Here is a 16126-nt window from a genome sequence, read left to right on the forward strand (position 1 = left end):
GTGTGTGTATAGATGTACTAAGGCTAAGTATTAAGTTGGATGACCTTTTTTGTCTTTTTACACAATAATAAAATTTAAGTGCTTAATGATTTAAGTATTGGGATGAACAAAGAAAAATGTGGGGTTTAAATATAAAAACTCAAAATAAAATATTCCGATTATTTTAAAAAACAGTGGCCTTTTAACAACATCTTTTAAAAGCAGGCTCTGGGTTGTTTTTCAAAGCAGCTTTCAAAAGAAACATAGATGAGCCTTTAATGAATTTTTTAATTCCCAAAATAACATCATTAATTTTTAAAAATGAAACCACCTTCATCATCACCACTTCTTCCACCACCACCTTCACCTCTATCTATTTCACCACCACCTCAACTACCACCACCACTACCTCCACATGATTAGCACATAACACTTTCAACATGATGTTCATTATTCACAATTACAACAATTTTATATTAAAATTACCAAACAGTTTTGAGAGTGCTTTTCGTACTAACAACATTTTAAAAATATTGGAATGGAGCTACTTTTACTTTACAGTTAATTATTTTCAAAGCGCACTAGAATTAACTTTTTTTTTTTTAAGTGACAACAATCTGGCCCTACATTAACACTTACCTTTCTTGGGCTATATAGCCGAGCCCAACCTTGGAACATTTTTTTTTTTACAACATATAATAATTTTAAGTTTTTTACATTTTAGTCCAACCCAACTAGATTTGGCATATAATTTCTTCAATTTTTATTGTGAGCTAGTGCTAGGGGTGATTTTTGGACAAATTAGATCGGAATTAGGGGATTCTAATTCCATTCCAAAAAAATTTGGAATGAAAATTATATTCCAATTCCGTTCCAAAATACTTTGGAGTTTCAATACCATTCCAATTTGGAAAACTCAAAATTTTTAGAATATTTCAAAACGTACATATTTCATATTTTTTTTGAAAAATTGCATAAAATAGTTCAAAATTCTAAACATCCCCAACCATTTGAAGGATTTAAATTGACTCAAAGTTGAAAACTCATACCATAAGCTTGGAAAACTATTATATGCTAGTACTTAGAAATTGTTATACTTTATAGAATAACTTGTCTATGTTTATTTGGTCATCAAATTATATTTAGTTCAACATAAAATTAGTAATTGTGTGTAGTACAAGCTTGAAACCCAATATATTTCGGAATTTAGAATTTGTTGGAATCTCTAGATACATTCCAATTCCAATCCAATTTTTATCGGAATTTTCGGATTTCAAAACTTTCAGATGTTGGAATTGATTTGGACTTGCCAAAATTGGAAATTTTCAAAATGAAATCGATCGGAATCGGATTTTCCAATCCAACTTGAACCCCTAGCTAGTGCACAAAAGTTATATTTTCCAATTCTAATAATGTTAATTGCATTTTCACATCTAACAAATTATAGTATGGTTGTTCCTGGGTTGTGTTAGTTTTTCTTTCTTTGTTGACCAAATATTAGGCCACTCCTTCCAAAATACCCTTGATTTGTTATGTAAATAGTACATATTTTAGCATAAGTTTAGTGTCACTATCATACCAATTCATTGTTGGTCTATTGGTATTTATTTTTCCCTTAAATTATCCAACACCCGATAAATAGTGCGAGATGTGAGTGGACAGACGAGTCACTCGCATCGCTTATATAACATTAGTGGTAGTGGCTTTGTGTTTTAGAAAAAAATTCCACTTTGTCTAGCAGGGAAGTAAATCGAATGGAACCATGGCGTGATTACATCTAATCCGAGTTGACATTGGAGATCAGGACAAGATTTGCCATCACCAGACTGACTCACCCACGAGTATATATGTTCCTGTTTTAACAAAAAATTTAGTACAATCTTCTATCTTAACACTCGTAGAAAAGTAAAAAATAAAAAAGGAAGATCTGATTATGGTCGGCTGTGACTAATTTAACTACGGCGTGGGCGCCGTGGTGTTGTTTATTTATTTATTTGTTTGTTTATTGGAGAGAAAACAAACAATGCTTAATTTACAACAAACTCTTGGATAAATTGAAGGGTAGTTTGCACTTGCAGTTCTCAACTGTTAATTAAAGAGACCAGTGTGAGCCCAATATATAACACACAATTGCATTACCTTGTCCGCATTAATTATTTATACACAATCATATTCCTCACTCGATCCAAAAAGCAAAACCCTCCATGTACGTCGTTCGTAGATAAACGCAAACACATCAACACATCAACACATCAACGACCAAGAAATATATATTTTACCCACTTCAAGATTCCCGCTATCAATTTAACGAAGAGCCGTAGCTGAGTTGGTGCGGGAGCCTAAGCCGGACCTCAGAAGCCGACGACTGGACGGCGACACCATGCCAGCAAATACCACCCCTGCACATGTCGTGGACATGAACAGAATGGTCGCGCCGGATTGCATACGTGGCTTTACGGGACACGTCCCACGTCAGAGTCGCAATCAGGATAAGGCACACCACGATAGTGGACACGATTAACACAAAGCCACCACTGAAGCTCTGACCAAACAACACCCCATACGCCTTGATCCCCGTGATCACTGCCACGTAGATCGTCGTCAAGTTCCTAGCCACTGCATCAGAAACCGCCATCTGCCGCAGCCTGCCTTGTTGAGAATGAGATAATAGGAATTGAGAGACACTGAATGAGCTAATTATTAGCTCTTTGACAAGTCTGGGGTGGCGGCTATTTAAAAGAGAAATGAAAGGGAGTCCACTTTTACAGGTCAATTAATCAAAGGCTGCTTCTGATAAACGCAAATCTGAACTGCTTTTGGAGGAAATTATTGAAAACTTGAAAGGGGTTTTAAGTCAAGAATTCGTCTTCTTGGGAATGTTGGGAGTTTAATTAAAAGGATCAAAGCGCAGTCGTTTGGATGTATCTCAAATCTGATCAGTCAGCTCAGCTGTCATCTGATCTGCTGTCATGGTGGCAAATGTTGAATGTTGTGCTTATCTTCAGTTTTTGGGCGTTTCTTGCAAGGGAAAGTGGAAGGTACCATCTTTGTTGTCGCTCATTCGCCTATTTTTTAATCAAACAAGATGATACCACGTGTCAACTTCTTTCTTTCTTTTTGAGATATGGTAGCTTTTTACGCGGTTGTCCTTGTACCAGACTTGCCAAACAATCCATTTGAGTTACGTTAGACAGTACAACGACGTCGTTGGCTGCACAACCTGCTTCTCATCTTGTTTGTCAATCTTCTTGTTTACTTTTCCCAAGGTACAATGACATTGGCCCACCTGATTTTAGAGGGAGAATTTTGGAAGTAAAATTGAATTGAGGACTTAATAATAAAGATTGGTGGATGAGAAACTCAAATGTAAGCGTGACAAGGCTCGGAGCAATTCACCACAAATTATATTTTGCTTGGATAGTTGTTGTTGCTTAAAGTCTCCTCCTCCGTTTTTCTAATTATGAAGTTGGATTAAAGTGTATAAGTGCGATGGTGAATATTATAGGCCTATTGGATGGCGGTGACCAAACTCTTCTACTAGGGCTAGGGGCCAACAAAAAGGAAAAGGAAAATAAGCCCCGAGCAAACAAATAAATTAAAATGTTCAAATAAATAATTATTTTTAAAAAATTGTATGTCAAATTGAGTCTCTTGTGCATTGATCTTCTAAGCTCTTTTTTTTAATTTTTATTTATTTATGGAATATCTTGTACATTTATCTTCTAAGGTCTGGTACTTGATCATACACCTTGCATAATCAGATGCAACGAATTCAAGCTTGGAGATGGATGAATGTGTATCATTCTCGAAAGGCTCCAAAGGGGGCTTCGATCGAAGCTTGGTTCAGAGTATTTCATCTTTATCGGATTCAGTTTCATATAATTAACCAAGCCTATGGGGTTGGGGAGTGTGGTGGCACTGACCCCTAACTAGGTAAAATAGTAAGTGAAATGCTTATTAAGAGTCAAACTTTGGTGCCAATGGGTCTAGCACAGTTAAAAAAAGCCTTAATTTGCGTATTATTGGTCACTGAATCGAATTCCCATGGCATATTGAGAAACTCTCTCTCTTTATAGTTTAAATTATCGCTTGTATTTATATAAAAAAAAATTCAAACCTTAGTTCATTACACAAAGCCGGGAGACAGAAGTTGATAGTTGAGAACCTCATTTAAACTTCTTAACTAAATTAAAACGATTTATTATCTCATAATTAAATCAAAAAAGGAGCATGCAATTATAACTCATGCTGTAAGACGGGTAACTCCAGCCAGCAAAAAGAAAGAATACAGATGCTATATCATCATTGTTCCTGCAGAGAACTTCATTCCGCACCACCACCATAACTTATTCAGTAGTATCTACTTCATATAACAAATTATTATTATATAGCTTATATGCTCCAAGATTATTATAAATAAATAAATCAAATAGAATAACATTTCCCCCTCCAACCCATACCCGTTTTGGGACCACAAAGATAAGGCGTAAAACAAACATTAGAGTGAAATATAAGCGACATTCTTTGTATAATATTGCAATTACTTTAATTATTCTCCTCTACCCACCCTCACTGGTGGATCCACATAGGCACAAGGAAGTGCAGCTGCATCTCTTCTTGCCGAAAAAAGCTTTGGTGGTGTCTGAAAATGCCTCTCTGTTAGTGCGCACAACCTATTTGAGAAAATGCCTCGAAGAAGCTCTAATCTTTGCTTCAAGCACAAATGATGCACTGTGCGCGCGGCTCTAATGTGTTTTTTAAAAATTATGGCCAAAACGACGTAATTTTGGGCCAAGAAAGTTTAAAAAAAGAAAAAGAAATAGGAAATCAGCCTTCCCACAACTTATCACTTGAATTGAAGACAAGGCAATTACTAATTAGCCGTGCGTTGAAGAAGGCCAGCCAATAACTTGCATTGAATTGATGATTATCATTAAGTTAACTAATGGTTTGTTTACTAATCAGGAATTGTAATTCTTTTCAGGAATTGAATTCCGCATATGGAGGATTGCTGCATTTACTTAACATCAAGAAATTGAAAAGTAAGTGGGGCCCACATAAAATTATGATTTTGGAGGAATTCAATTTGTTTGTACCATATCTGATCCTCCACTCATCCATTGACACGTGGATCACTTAAACTCCCCAAGTGCCCAAGGCTTCGAACAATCAGCATCGCCAACATATGATATTGTCTCAAAGCAGCAAAAGGTCGCTACAGGCCCAACACAGTCTACAATCGGTATCCCTTACCGATTCTGCAGAATCAACCTCGAAGCACCCGCCTGAAATATCTAGGGACTCGTGTCAACCTCATAGGGCCCTCCCACGAGTCCCACATCGAAATTAAGTACCAAGAGCATACAAAATGCCCTCTATAAATAGGCCCCTTTGTTGAGGCCCAAAAAATCCATGGTTGGGCCCGAATAAATTCCTAGCCCAAAGCGATATATTATTGGGAAAAGACTCGATTTGGAGCGCACAAAAATCTGCCATGCACGAGTTATACTTCGCATGCCATGCCAAATAAAATCCATCATGCTAGGAACTGAGATTAAAATTATAAAAACGTATTTGGCTTTGCGAATCCATGCTTACTATCTTATCAAGCATCATAATTAAAAGCATGCCAAGCAACATGCCATGCCAAGTGGGGAAATCATTATTTCACACCCAATTGCACTACAGGCTTAAGTGGGCCCAAGTCACTCAAATGCCCGGGGCTTACTTGAGTGGGTTGTGGTATGGATGGTAACAAGTTATCATGGGGCCCATCGATTGGGTCGAGAAATGGAAGTCTCGGGTCGCTTGGGGGCCTCGGGACTCAAGCCCATTTTTTAGGCCCAAACGTGGGTAAGCACAAGAGAGAAAGTAACCCACTGCCTCAACTAGAATAGCCCAACCAAAATAGCCCCATTGCTCCAACTAGAATAGCCCAACCAAAATAAGCCCATTGCCCCAATTAGAATAAACCAACTAAAAGGCCTAACACTTGATCAAAATATCACATCCATTGGATGAATCATGTGGTGGACTTAAAAAGCCTATGAAATTAGAATAAAAAGGCAGAATCAGACCTAGCACTCAGTTTGAAGACAAAACCACAAAGGAACGTTGGAAGTCCACACGTGAAGGGGCTGCTGGGAGGCTTGGGAGCAAGTTCCAAGCAAAAATCCTTCAAGGAACCAAAGGATATTAGCACGCAAGAAGGGATGCCATCTCTTAAACCAGCAGGCGCACCCACTTTCTTTCCTTCATCAGATTTGGCCATGGAAGGGGGAAGAAAGAGAAGAAAGAAGATGGGTGAAAAGGGGAAGCTCCCTTCTGAGGCAGCCGCTGGAAGAAGCTTGGAGCACCCAAAACCTCTGATTTTGTGGGATTGGACAAGAGCTGACCTTGCCACCATGAAGTAAGTCAGGAAAGAGGAGAAGAACGAAGGAGGAAAGCTTAGCTAGATTGGGAAGAAACCATTAGGGTTTCTTGGAGAAGAACAAACCCCAGCAACTATAAATAGGGCCTATTCTACCCAACACAACACACACTTCAGAGAGCAAGCTTCCTCTCCCTCACCTGCAAACTTAGTAATTTTCGTGCTTTTTGGGTCTATTACTCTTATTTCCCCCATTTTTCCCTTCTGGCAGGCTGCTCAGAGTCACTGCCAAGCTGCCGGAAGATATACTCAAGCCACCCATTTCTCTCTTTTCCCTCATTCTCAGCCAAACCTCTCTGCTAATTCTTCATTTCCTACCTCAATACCTATTTTCCCCTAAGAATACTCAGTTTTCTCTCAAGTGCTAAACCCATGCTAATTTTGCTCCCATGCCATAATCTTCTCATGCAAAGCTAGAAGATTTATCTGTAATTTTTTGTTATTTTTATTGGTGAAGATAACCAAAATACTTCCTAAGGCCTTGCTGCCCTTTCGAAGCATTTTGGGGCTTAATTTTCGAACTCAGACACAAAGGGGCAATTTCACACATCTGCTCATCCTTTACAGCAGCCCAAGCCCATTCGTCTGGCTGCTGGAACAAAAAGACCCCCACACCCTTCACTACAATACAGGGGTAAGACTTTTCAGCTTGACTCTTATACTAATATATTGCCAACAGCAAAAGCTCTTAGAAAACAAACTTACTTTGGCATCGGAGGGTCTTAGGCTGGTTCCACACCGGTTCCATAGACCTTATGAGTCTCGACTTCCTTCTATTCAGGATCAGCGTCTGAGGACAGGAAGGATCTGCATCTAACCCTCAATCGATCTGCTAGATCGTCCACATCACTTGTAAGTTGCACTTATCTCTATCTATTCAGTTTTAGTGCCAACACAATTCTTGGGTGGGAGGTGGTATTCTAATTCCTGGAGAATGAACCCATTAAGAATTCATCTTTTTTACCCATTATATCCTCACACAATATTCAAAATTTCAAATTTGTCATCTACTTTAACCCAACAATGAGGACATTTGAGTAATTAGTACCACTCCTACCCCAATTCCATATGGTTTAGTAAATAAATTCAATAGGAATCCAGAATCTAATTCTCCTCAATCCAACTTCTCCTCAATTCAATTCCCCCTAATCCAATTACGGATTAGTAAACATGCCATAAATTGATTATCATCGCTGAGTGAGGAGCCTGTCACTCTTGATAAGAGCTTTGACTCAACTCAAGGTCTAGTTTTTGTTTTCTTCTTCACCACGGCCAACATTTCTTTTTTTTTTTCTTTCTTTTTGTTTGTTATTTATATATAATATGTTTATTATTATAATAAATAATAATTGTTATTATTATTATTGATTTGGCTCTCTCTCTGTATTTTGTATGATCAACATAATAGCACATGACTAGATGTATGATGAATTATAATTTATTTATTTAATTGATAATTTGATATGCATTTCAATTAGATTAATTGAAATTGATTTTTTAGATTAATCTTAGTTGAATTCTAAAGGTATTTAGTTGTCTAATTTTATTTTTGAACTTTTAGTCTTTTATTTATTGCCCCTTCCTTGAAAAATTTCTAAATCCGCTACGGCCCACCCTACAAACTATAAAAAGAAAATAAAAAACATGCGACATTAAACAACGGCTATTCTTTTAGACCATTTGAGAAACAATAGTTGTGTGTCCAGATAAATATTGGTTGGTTAGAACCATTTATTGTATCAATTTTATTTGTTTGATAAACTACGGATGGTTAAAACCTATGTTATATGCATTGGCGGATTGAGAATTGTGACCTCATAGGGTCATGGTATAAAAGTTTAAGAAGAAAATAACACTAAAAAACAAAAAGATAATACTTTCATTCATAATTCATGGCAAAACTAATAATACAGACTACAATTGTCAATATCTCATCTAACTCAATCAGTCTTGCTCTTACACTTGAACTACTCGGATTAGACGAACTATCCGTTAATAATTTTCTAGAGCTTAGAAAATTATTTCAGGATATCAATTTCATTACAATTATGAAGGATATATCAATTAAGGGAAGAGGTTTGGGAGGGTTAACTATCGGGTGAGGGGTTTGCTGGGGTTAGCGTTGGAGAGTAATCTAATTAGGGGAAGGGGTTCGGGAGGGTTAACTATCGAGTATGGGTTGGAGGGGGAAATGTTGGGTCTTTTATTTAAAGGCATGGCCCAAAATGGCGTTTTACCCATGCAGTTATAAATAAAAAATAAAAAATATCGTAGTGCATGCAGCACAACGCTGATGTTGCGGCGACATTCCATCGAGCATTTGGTGTGCAGCTGCAAGGGGTCACACCACCAGCTGAGGAGGACCTCCAAGCCTATTTCCATGGTTTCCTTGGTCATGCGACCCCACTATGGCTCCTCCACTGATTATATGGGATTAAATATCGAGTACCAGTTCAACCCAACTCTTAACAAATAACTTCATTAGAGGCATGTTTACTTACCTTGAAAGGGAATGCGAGAAATGAGAGTCTCATTTCTGACCACTCCTTTGTTTACTTATATGTTGGGAATGAAAAGTGATCCAGGGCCCATATATAATCATGACTTTGATTCCTAATATAGGGGCAATGGCATTTCAGATGGGGAAGGTGGTATTGTTGGGCATGAATGAATCGGAATGGATATTTTTTTTACCCAAATTGCCCTCATATATTTTGTGAAAGAAAAAAAACAAGTTTATTCCATTTTCTTTGAACATAAATATATTTAACTACCAACAGGAGTTGGTCCAAGTGGAAGGGGCTTGGATCCTTTAAACAAGAGGTCCTGGGTTCGATCTCAGGCGCTTGCGAATAGAGCAGACTTTGTTGGGAGAGGTCCCCGCTTTGCGCCCGACAGTACCTCGAGGGTTAGTCCACGCAATCGCGCGGGGGATACCTTGGTTTTCACCAAAAAAAAATATATATATATTTAACTTAATTGTATATATTTAGATATACTAGGAAGTAAGAATTAAACTTATAAAACACGATTATTTTTACAGAACTTCAAAATAAACATAAAAATTAGAGAACTTGAACAAAAACGAAAAAAAAAAAAAAAAACTTTTCTCTTTTCTTTTTGTTTAAAACAAAAAAATTTATCATTTGAAAAATTGTGTAAGTAGTTGAACAATTTGGTATTGGATTTGTTTTGCAATGGCATTTTGGTAATCAAATTGATTTTGATTCCGATTCTTAACAATAGTAAATAGTTTTAATGATAATCCATTTTGTTTTCATTCTAATTCATGACAGTTAGTAAATAACTTAATTCGAATGCTTGACTTCGATTCTTGAATGCTCTTATTTATGTTTATCCTGATTCCTGGTTAGTAAACATGCCTAACTGCTTCACAAAATAGAGTACCTATATTAACCTCTACATTTTCTTGAAAAGAGATATTAAATTTGAATATTCCTTTTTTATATTTTGTTTTAGGGTTAATGACTGAAATGGTCCCCTAACTATTGCTCCAATATCATTTTGGTCCACCAACTAAAATTTTCATTTGAACTGTCCTTCAACTCTTTTTTTTTTTTTTTTTTTTTTGGGTATCAAGATGGTCCTACTGTTAAAGTTTGTCAATTTTATTGTTAAACTCTTCAACCAGGGATTCTTTTTTATAAAAAAAACCCTTTCAACTAGGATGAGTAAAAATGTTATGGTCAGTCATCACAAAAGTATATTGAATTGAAAATTTGGTATGCACTTTTCACGCAGATCCGAGCACTTCTAGCAGAAGGCTATGGCTCAGGCAGGAGGGGGCCCAAGCCCTAGGCATAGGTTTCACCGTGCAAATGCAGCCCAGGCAGCTGGTGAGCTCCACAAGCCTGGGCAGGCCCGAAGGTAAGAACAACTTGGGATGTTGCCTGGGTTTGATGACCTCAGCGATGACATCAACAACGAAAAAAACAATAAAAAATCTATAAAAAAAAAAACTAAGAATTTCAGATTTTTTTTAAATAAATACTTAGTTATATTCTTCATTTCTCACACCAAAACTCTATACAAATTCCTCTCCTCATATCTCATGTGAATAGTGATTGCCCTTGGGTTGCTATGACAATGAATGGAAACACCACAAGCATTTTGCAAAGCCTGCCACTATTCACATGCTTTGAAAGGCCCAATCTTATTCTTTCAATTGGGCCTTGATAGATTCAAGCAGAAGAATCAAAAATCGATGAGCGTTAGATTTTATCCACGTCAAGGACGAAACAAAATCCAATAATAAACTGCCACGTAGAAGAAGTAAACTCTATCCGTAGGATCATACATGTTGGCAGCACAAGCTTCATCGGATGGGTCAAGCAGACTGGAGATCTCAAGTCGTCGGTGGGCCCGTCCGCAATTCCTTGTGTCTCCACGTCAAGGAAACAGAGCAGGCCCAATAAAATCCGGCCACGTATCCAGAAACAAATCATGAAGCGTTGGTTCGCCACGCTGGCAAAACTAGGCCAATCCAATGTCAAGTTGCCGTTAACATTACGCTCTCCGTCTAACAGCAGAGCTATGTATAAAAACTTAAGCTAGGAGACGTTGGTAAGCACTGAAACGGATTATCTCAGTGAGCGAAGTTACTAGAACAACTTCTTCGAGTGTGTTGGAGTAGTAAGATGAGGAAGTGGACGATCCCTTCCGCTCTGCTTCTGCTGTGCCTTCTCTCTCTCCTGCCGGATCAGGGTAAGCTAGGGTTTTCATAATCTATCGTTTCTGTTCATTTCTATAGATCTTCATTAGTCAATGCTGCATTGCTCTAAGTAAATGTTTCTAAATTTTGATGTTCATCTTTGGAAGTTGAAATTGATTAGGGTTTTGGGGATCTATGTTTGTTCAGGTCGGAAATTACAGGCCAGTGCAGAGGGTAGTTCTGAGGAGCTCGTAGATCCACCAAAGGTTGAGGACAAGATCGGGGCTGTTCCCAATGGGCTATCCACCGACTCTGACGTCGCTAAGAGGTGGGAGGTTTATCAATATCTGAGTTTTATGAATTTGAAGCCTCTTTAGCAGTTTCTGAATAGATGTGTATTACTTACTGCCACTGTAGGGAGGCCGAGTCAATCTCAAAGAGATCACTCCGCAATAACGCGGAACAGTTTCAGTTCCAGGCAGAGGTGTCTCGGCTCATGGACATTATTATCCACTCTCTCTATAGCAACAAAGACATTTTCCTCAGGGAGCTGATCTCCAATGCTTCTGATGTAAACCTTTGACACTAATTTATCTCGTACAATGTTTTATCATTGACCTGTCATGATTTCGATGCTAATGGAAAACTTTTCTCGATTTCAGGCGCTCGACAAGATTAGATTCCTTGCCCTTACAGACAAGGAGATTTTGGGTGAAGGCGATGACACTAACCTCGAAATACAGGTTAGTGGATGTTGCTTGCTTTGCTTTTAATTTATGAAGCGTACCAAGCGATATATGTTATTGAATCTTGTTGGATTGTCTAAAAAATAACCTGTGCAGATTAAGTTAGACAAGGAGAAGAGAATCCTCTCCATACGTGACAGGGGTATAGGTATGACAAAGGAGGACTTAATCAAGAACTTGGGAACCATAGCAAAATCTGGAACTTCAGGTATATATTGCTTTATATATTGAGTCTGAAAATTTCCAGCGAAATTATGTGTTGGTTATACTGATTTAATTCGTATTTACTTTGCTTGCAGCCTTTGTGGAGAAGATGCAGACAAGTGGTGATCTCAATCTTATTGGGCAATTTGGAGTTGGGTTCTACTCTGTATACCTCGTTGCAGATAATGTGGAAGTCATCAGCAAACACAATGATGACAAACAGTAAGTGTTTAAAATTCGAGTTACTCTTTCATTGATGTTGTTATGCTAACAGTTTTCTTGGGGCACACCTTAACTATTATATGATGATCATATAAATTTCTTGTGTTTCAGGCATGTTTGGGAGTCAAAGGCTGATGGGTCATTTGTAGTTTCCGAGGATACATATAATGAACCACTAGGACGTGGTACTGAAATTAGATTGCATCTTAGAGAAGAAGCAGGGGAATATTTGGAAGAGAGCAAACTAAAAGTAAGTGGTTCCCCATTTTATTTCATTTCAATTTTTACTTGCATTGGTTCCCCATTTTCCTGGGTGCTGGTACAAACTATTACTCCCCTCTTAATTATGCCTATTATATAACCATTAACGTTCTCATCTCTGTTACTTGGATGCATTGTTCTTATTTTTGTTTTATGGTGCCATGATAATTTGATGATTGTTTTATGTTTTTTGCAGGAGTTGGTGAAGAAATATTCTGAATTTATCAACTTCCCCATCCACCTCTGGGCAAGCAAAGAGGTTGATGTGGAGGTTCCTGCCGATGAGGATGAGTCCTCTGATGAGGAAGAATCACGTATGCACCCATTTTTCAAATTCTTTTCTCAAATATGTTTGTAAAAGCTTTTAGTGCTGATAGCAGAAATTAATTATATTTCTAAGCATTAAAATTTCATCTGGTTCGATGCATATTCTTACCTATTCTTGCCTCCCTGCTTTTACCCAATGATTGTGAACAGCTGAAAGCAAATCCTCCGAGGAAGAAACTGAGAAAAGTCAAGATGAAGATGAAGATTCTGAGAAAAAACCAAAGACAAAGAAAATAAAAGAAACTACTTATGAGTGGGAGCTTCTAAATGATGTTAAAGCTATATGGTTGCGCAATCCAAAGGAAGTAACTGATGAAGAGTACACCAAATTCTATCACTCTATTGCCAAGGTAATGTTCTTATGGTTGCATGACCTTGTGGAATGTTTTTGGGAACTAAATCACCTTTCATATTCTGTGTATTCATCAATTTTACATATTTATACTGTTCAACAGGATTTTGGTGATGAGAAGCCTTTATCATGGAGCCACTTTACCGCTGAAGGTGACGTGGAATTCAAGGCTGTCCTGTTTGTGCCTCCTAAGGCTCCTCATGATCTATATGAGAGCTACTATAATGCCAATAAATCCAACTTGAAGTTGTATGTTAGAAGGGTTTTCATATCAGATGAATTTGATGAGCTTTTGCCAAAGTATCTGAATTTTTTGAAGGTAATGCAGGATATTTTTAAGTTCTCGCAATTAGGTTTATGAGATTGGATTGGTTTTTACATGCTTACCAAATCTGGTTTTTACATTGATAATCTTATGATCAGGGTCTTGTTGATTCTGACACCTTGCCACTCAATGTATCACGAGAAATGCTTCAACAACACAGCAGTTTGAAGACAATTAAGAAGAAGCTCATCCGGAAAGCCCTTGATATGATCCGTAAACTTGCTGAGGAAGATCCTGATGAGTCCAATGACAAAGACAAGAAAGGTATGGTGCACATAAAATTGCTTCTTGTTAATATTTGCAAGCAGTTTCTTTGTACAATTCTGGGAGTATTCAATCAGAGCGTATATGGTGCATTGATGTCATGTTTACTGCATCCCAGTTGAACTTGCATTAATACCAACCCTTGAAAACCAACAACTTGAGCTTCATGTTTTGCTGTTTTTTGTAAAAGTTAGTGATGCTAACAGAGGGGAGAGTTACTAAGTTTGCATTAATTGTTCATTTATGCTTTGTGTTGAATTTTGATGCGAAAACAGAGCTTGAGAAATCCAGTGATGATGATGAGAAGAGAGGCCAATATACTAGATTCTGGAATGAATTCGGCAAGTCCATTAAGCTTGGTATCATTGAAGATGCGGCTAACAGGAATCGTTTGGCAAAACTCCTAAGATTTGAGAGGTAAACATATTTTATGGCTATTTATGTGTAGTTTTATTGGCAGCACTAAATGTCCTTATACTCGCCTTCATGGGGTTGAATGACCAACTTTGAACTCTCTGGCAGCACCAAGTCAGATGGAAAATTGACTTCACTGGATCAGTACATTTCAAGGATGAAATCTGGGCAGAAGGACATATTTTACATTACTGGAGCCAGCAAAGAACAGTTGGAAAAATCTCCATTCATTGAGCGGCTTAAGAAGAAAAATTATGAGGTACATATAAAAGATATTCAATCTTTGCAGTTGTTTAAATAGGGATATTTGTTACTTTCCCACTTGTTTGAGTCACGAGGAAGGGCTTTTTTTTTGTGTCTCTATTTACCTTCTATATCTATTGTTGCAGGTTATTTTCTTCACAGATCCAGTTGATGAATATCTGATGCAATACTTGATGGACTATGAAGACAAGAAATTCCAGAACGTGTCAAAGGAGGGTTTGAAACTTGGTAAAGACTCAAAAGACAAGGAAGTCAAGGAATCATACAAGGAACTCACTAAATGGTGGAAGAGTGCTCTTGCCAGTGACAATGTGGATGATGTGAAGCTGTCCAACCGTTTGGCTGACACGCCTTGTGTGGTTGTGACATCAAAGTATGGTTGGAGTGCAAACATGGAGAGGATCATGCAGTCTCAGACTTTATCAGATGCTAACAAACAAGCATACATGCGTGGCAAGAGGGTCCTTGAGATTAACCCAAGGCACCCAATCATCAAGGAGCTCCGGGAGAGAGTAGTAAAGAATGCTGAGGTATGTTCTAGACTTATTCCCCTTCACTTACATATTCAGAAATGTGAATGGAGGAAACATATATTCAGTTTCCGCAGAATGAAATCATATGTGCATTCATGATCGTGTTAGCTTTTAAACGGTCTCCAACATTTATAAATGACTGGTGGGTCTTCCTTGCAAAATATTTTCAAGAAATCTTGACCTATGTAACCTGGATTTCTCTCATTGGTTAAAATTGTTTCATTTCTGATTGAGTCTCATTTGGGGATCCGATCTTTGTCTTTGTTATGAAATCAAAATGGTTCTTCATTTAGGTGGTTTACACGAATAAATAGGCACATTGCTATCAGAGGTCTGTTAAGCAATTGAAAGAAGCCCAGGCCTATCCCTACTCTTATGGTTGGGTTTAAAAGCATGTCTTAGAAAAAAACCATTTGTTGAATTGTTAGTGAATCCCGTTTATCTTATTCAATATTTTTGCTTGCTCTTCAGGATGAGAGCGTAAAGCAGACAGCACAGCTTATTTACCAGACTGCACTCATGGAGAGCGGTTTCAATCTTCCAGACCCCAAGGATTTTGCCTCCCGCATCTACAGTTCAGTGAAGTCTAGCCTAAACATAAACCCTGATGTTGCAGTTGAGGAGGAAGAAGATGTTGAAGAGGTTGAGACAGAAACTGCTACAAATGAAGCGACAGCTACCCCTGAGGCTGATGCAGATACACTGAAGGATGAGTTGTAGGTTGCCTATAGCTGATAGGGTGGGGTGTTACAATGGGCTTTGGCCCTTCACGGTTCAGTTTCTGGAGAAATGGGAAATCGCTGCATTGCACTTTTTGATTTCATTTGGTTAAGTTAAAGACATTAGGTAATAGATTTACTGTAATCATATAAACCAGAATTTTGTCTCCAGCATCTAGTTAATGAGTTTCAGAGAGACTATGCCATGTACTTTCTTTGCAAAATACAATGTTGAGTAATTGCAGCGTTATATACAGGCAGGCGCACGCTCTCTAATGTCTAGTATGATATATCTTTGAGTTTTATTTATAATGCAGATTGTAGACAAGTTTATCTTGGCTGGTATAGGACCGAAGAAGAAAACTCCATCTTGGTTTAGGGTTTTTAAGGAACTGGCTCTGGGCCACAAACAAT

At 37.8% G+C, this 16126-nt stretch overlaps 2 protein-coding genes across 2 annotated transcripts; one reads left to right on the forward strand and one right to left on the reverse strand.

Annotated features, from left to right (window-relative positions):
- Window positions 1–2086: 2086 nt before the first annotated feature.
- On the reverse strand, window positions 2087–3040 carry LOC110771249 (uncharacterized). The gene has a single exon (XM_021975513.2). The coding sequence runs from the start codon at window positions 2612–2614 to the stop codon at window positions 2279–2281; it is 336 nt and encodes a 111-aa protein (XP_021831205.1). The 5' UTR covers window positions 2615–3040; the 3' UTR covers window positions 2087–2278.
- Window positions 3041–10974: 7934 nt separating this feature from the next.
- SHD (Chaperone protein htpG family protein) lies at window positions 10975–15966 on the forward strand. Its single transcript, XM_021975532.2, has 15 exons — window positions 10975–11134; window positions 11289–11409; window positions 11499–11652; window positions 11744–11824; window positions 11924–12035; window positions 12127–12253; window positions 12365–12503; window positions 12711–12828; window positions 12992–13191; window positions 13297–13512; window positions 13617–13782; window positions 14058–14199; window positions 14305–14455; window positions 14586–14990; window positions 15465–15966. The coding sequence occupies exons 1-15, from the start codon at window positions 11068–11070 to the stop codon at window positions 15711–15713; spliced, it is 2448 nt and encodes an 815-aa protein (XP_021831224.1). The 5' UTR covers window positions 10975–11067; the 3' UTR covers window positions 15714–15966.
- Window positions 15967–16126: the final 160 nt, after the last annotated feature.

This window comes from Prunus avium, chromosome 1 (genome assembly GCF_965620075.1).
Source record: "Prunus avium chromosome 1, drPruAviu1.hap1.1, whole genome shotgun sequence".
NCBI classification, from domain to species: domain Eukaryota; kingdom Viridiplantae; phylum Streptophyta; class Magnoliopsida; order Rosales; family Rosaceae; genus Prunus; species Prunus avium.

Excerpts from the sequence above, each read along its gene's own strand:
- LOC110771249 (XM_021975513.2), bottom strand. The coding sequence starts at position 2,614 with ATGGCGGTTTCTGATGCAGTGGCTAGGAACTTGACGACGATCTACGTG.
- SHD (XM_021975532.2), top strand. The coding sequence starts at position 11,068 with ATGAGGAAGTGGACGATCCCTTCCGCTCTGCTTCTGCTGTGCCTTCTC. Across the intron at positions 11,825-11,923 it reads ACACTAACCTCGAAATACAG|ATTAAGTTAGACAAGGAGAA; the intron begins GTTAGTGGATGT and ends TAACCTGTGCAG. Across the intron at positions 13,192-13,296 it reads TCTATCACTCTATTGCCAAG|GATTTTGGTGATGAGAAGCC; the intron begins GTAATGTTCTTA and ends ACTGTTCAACAG.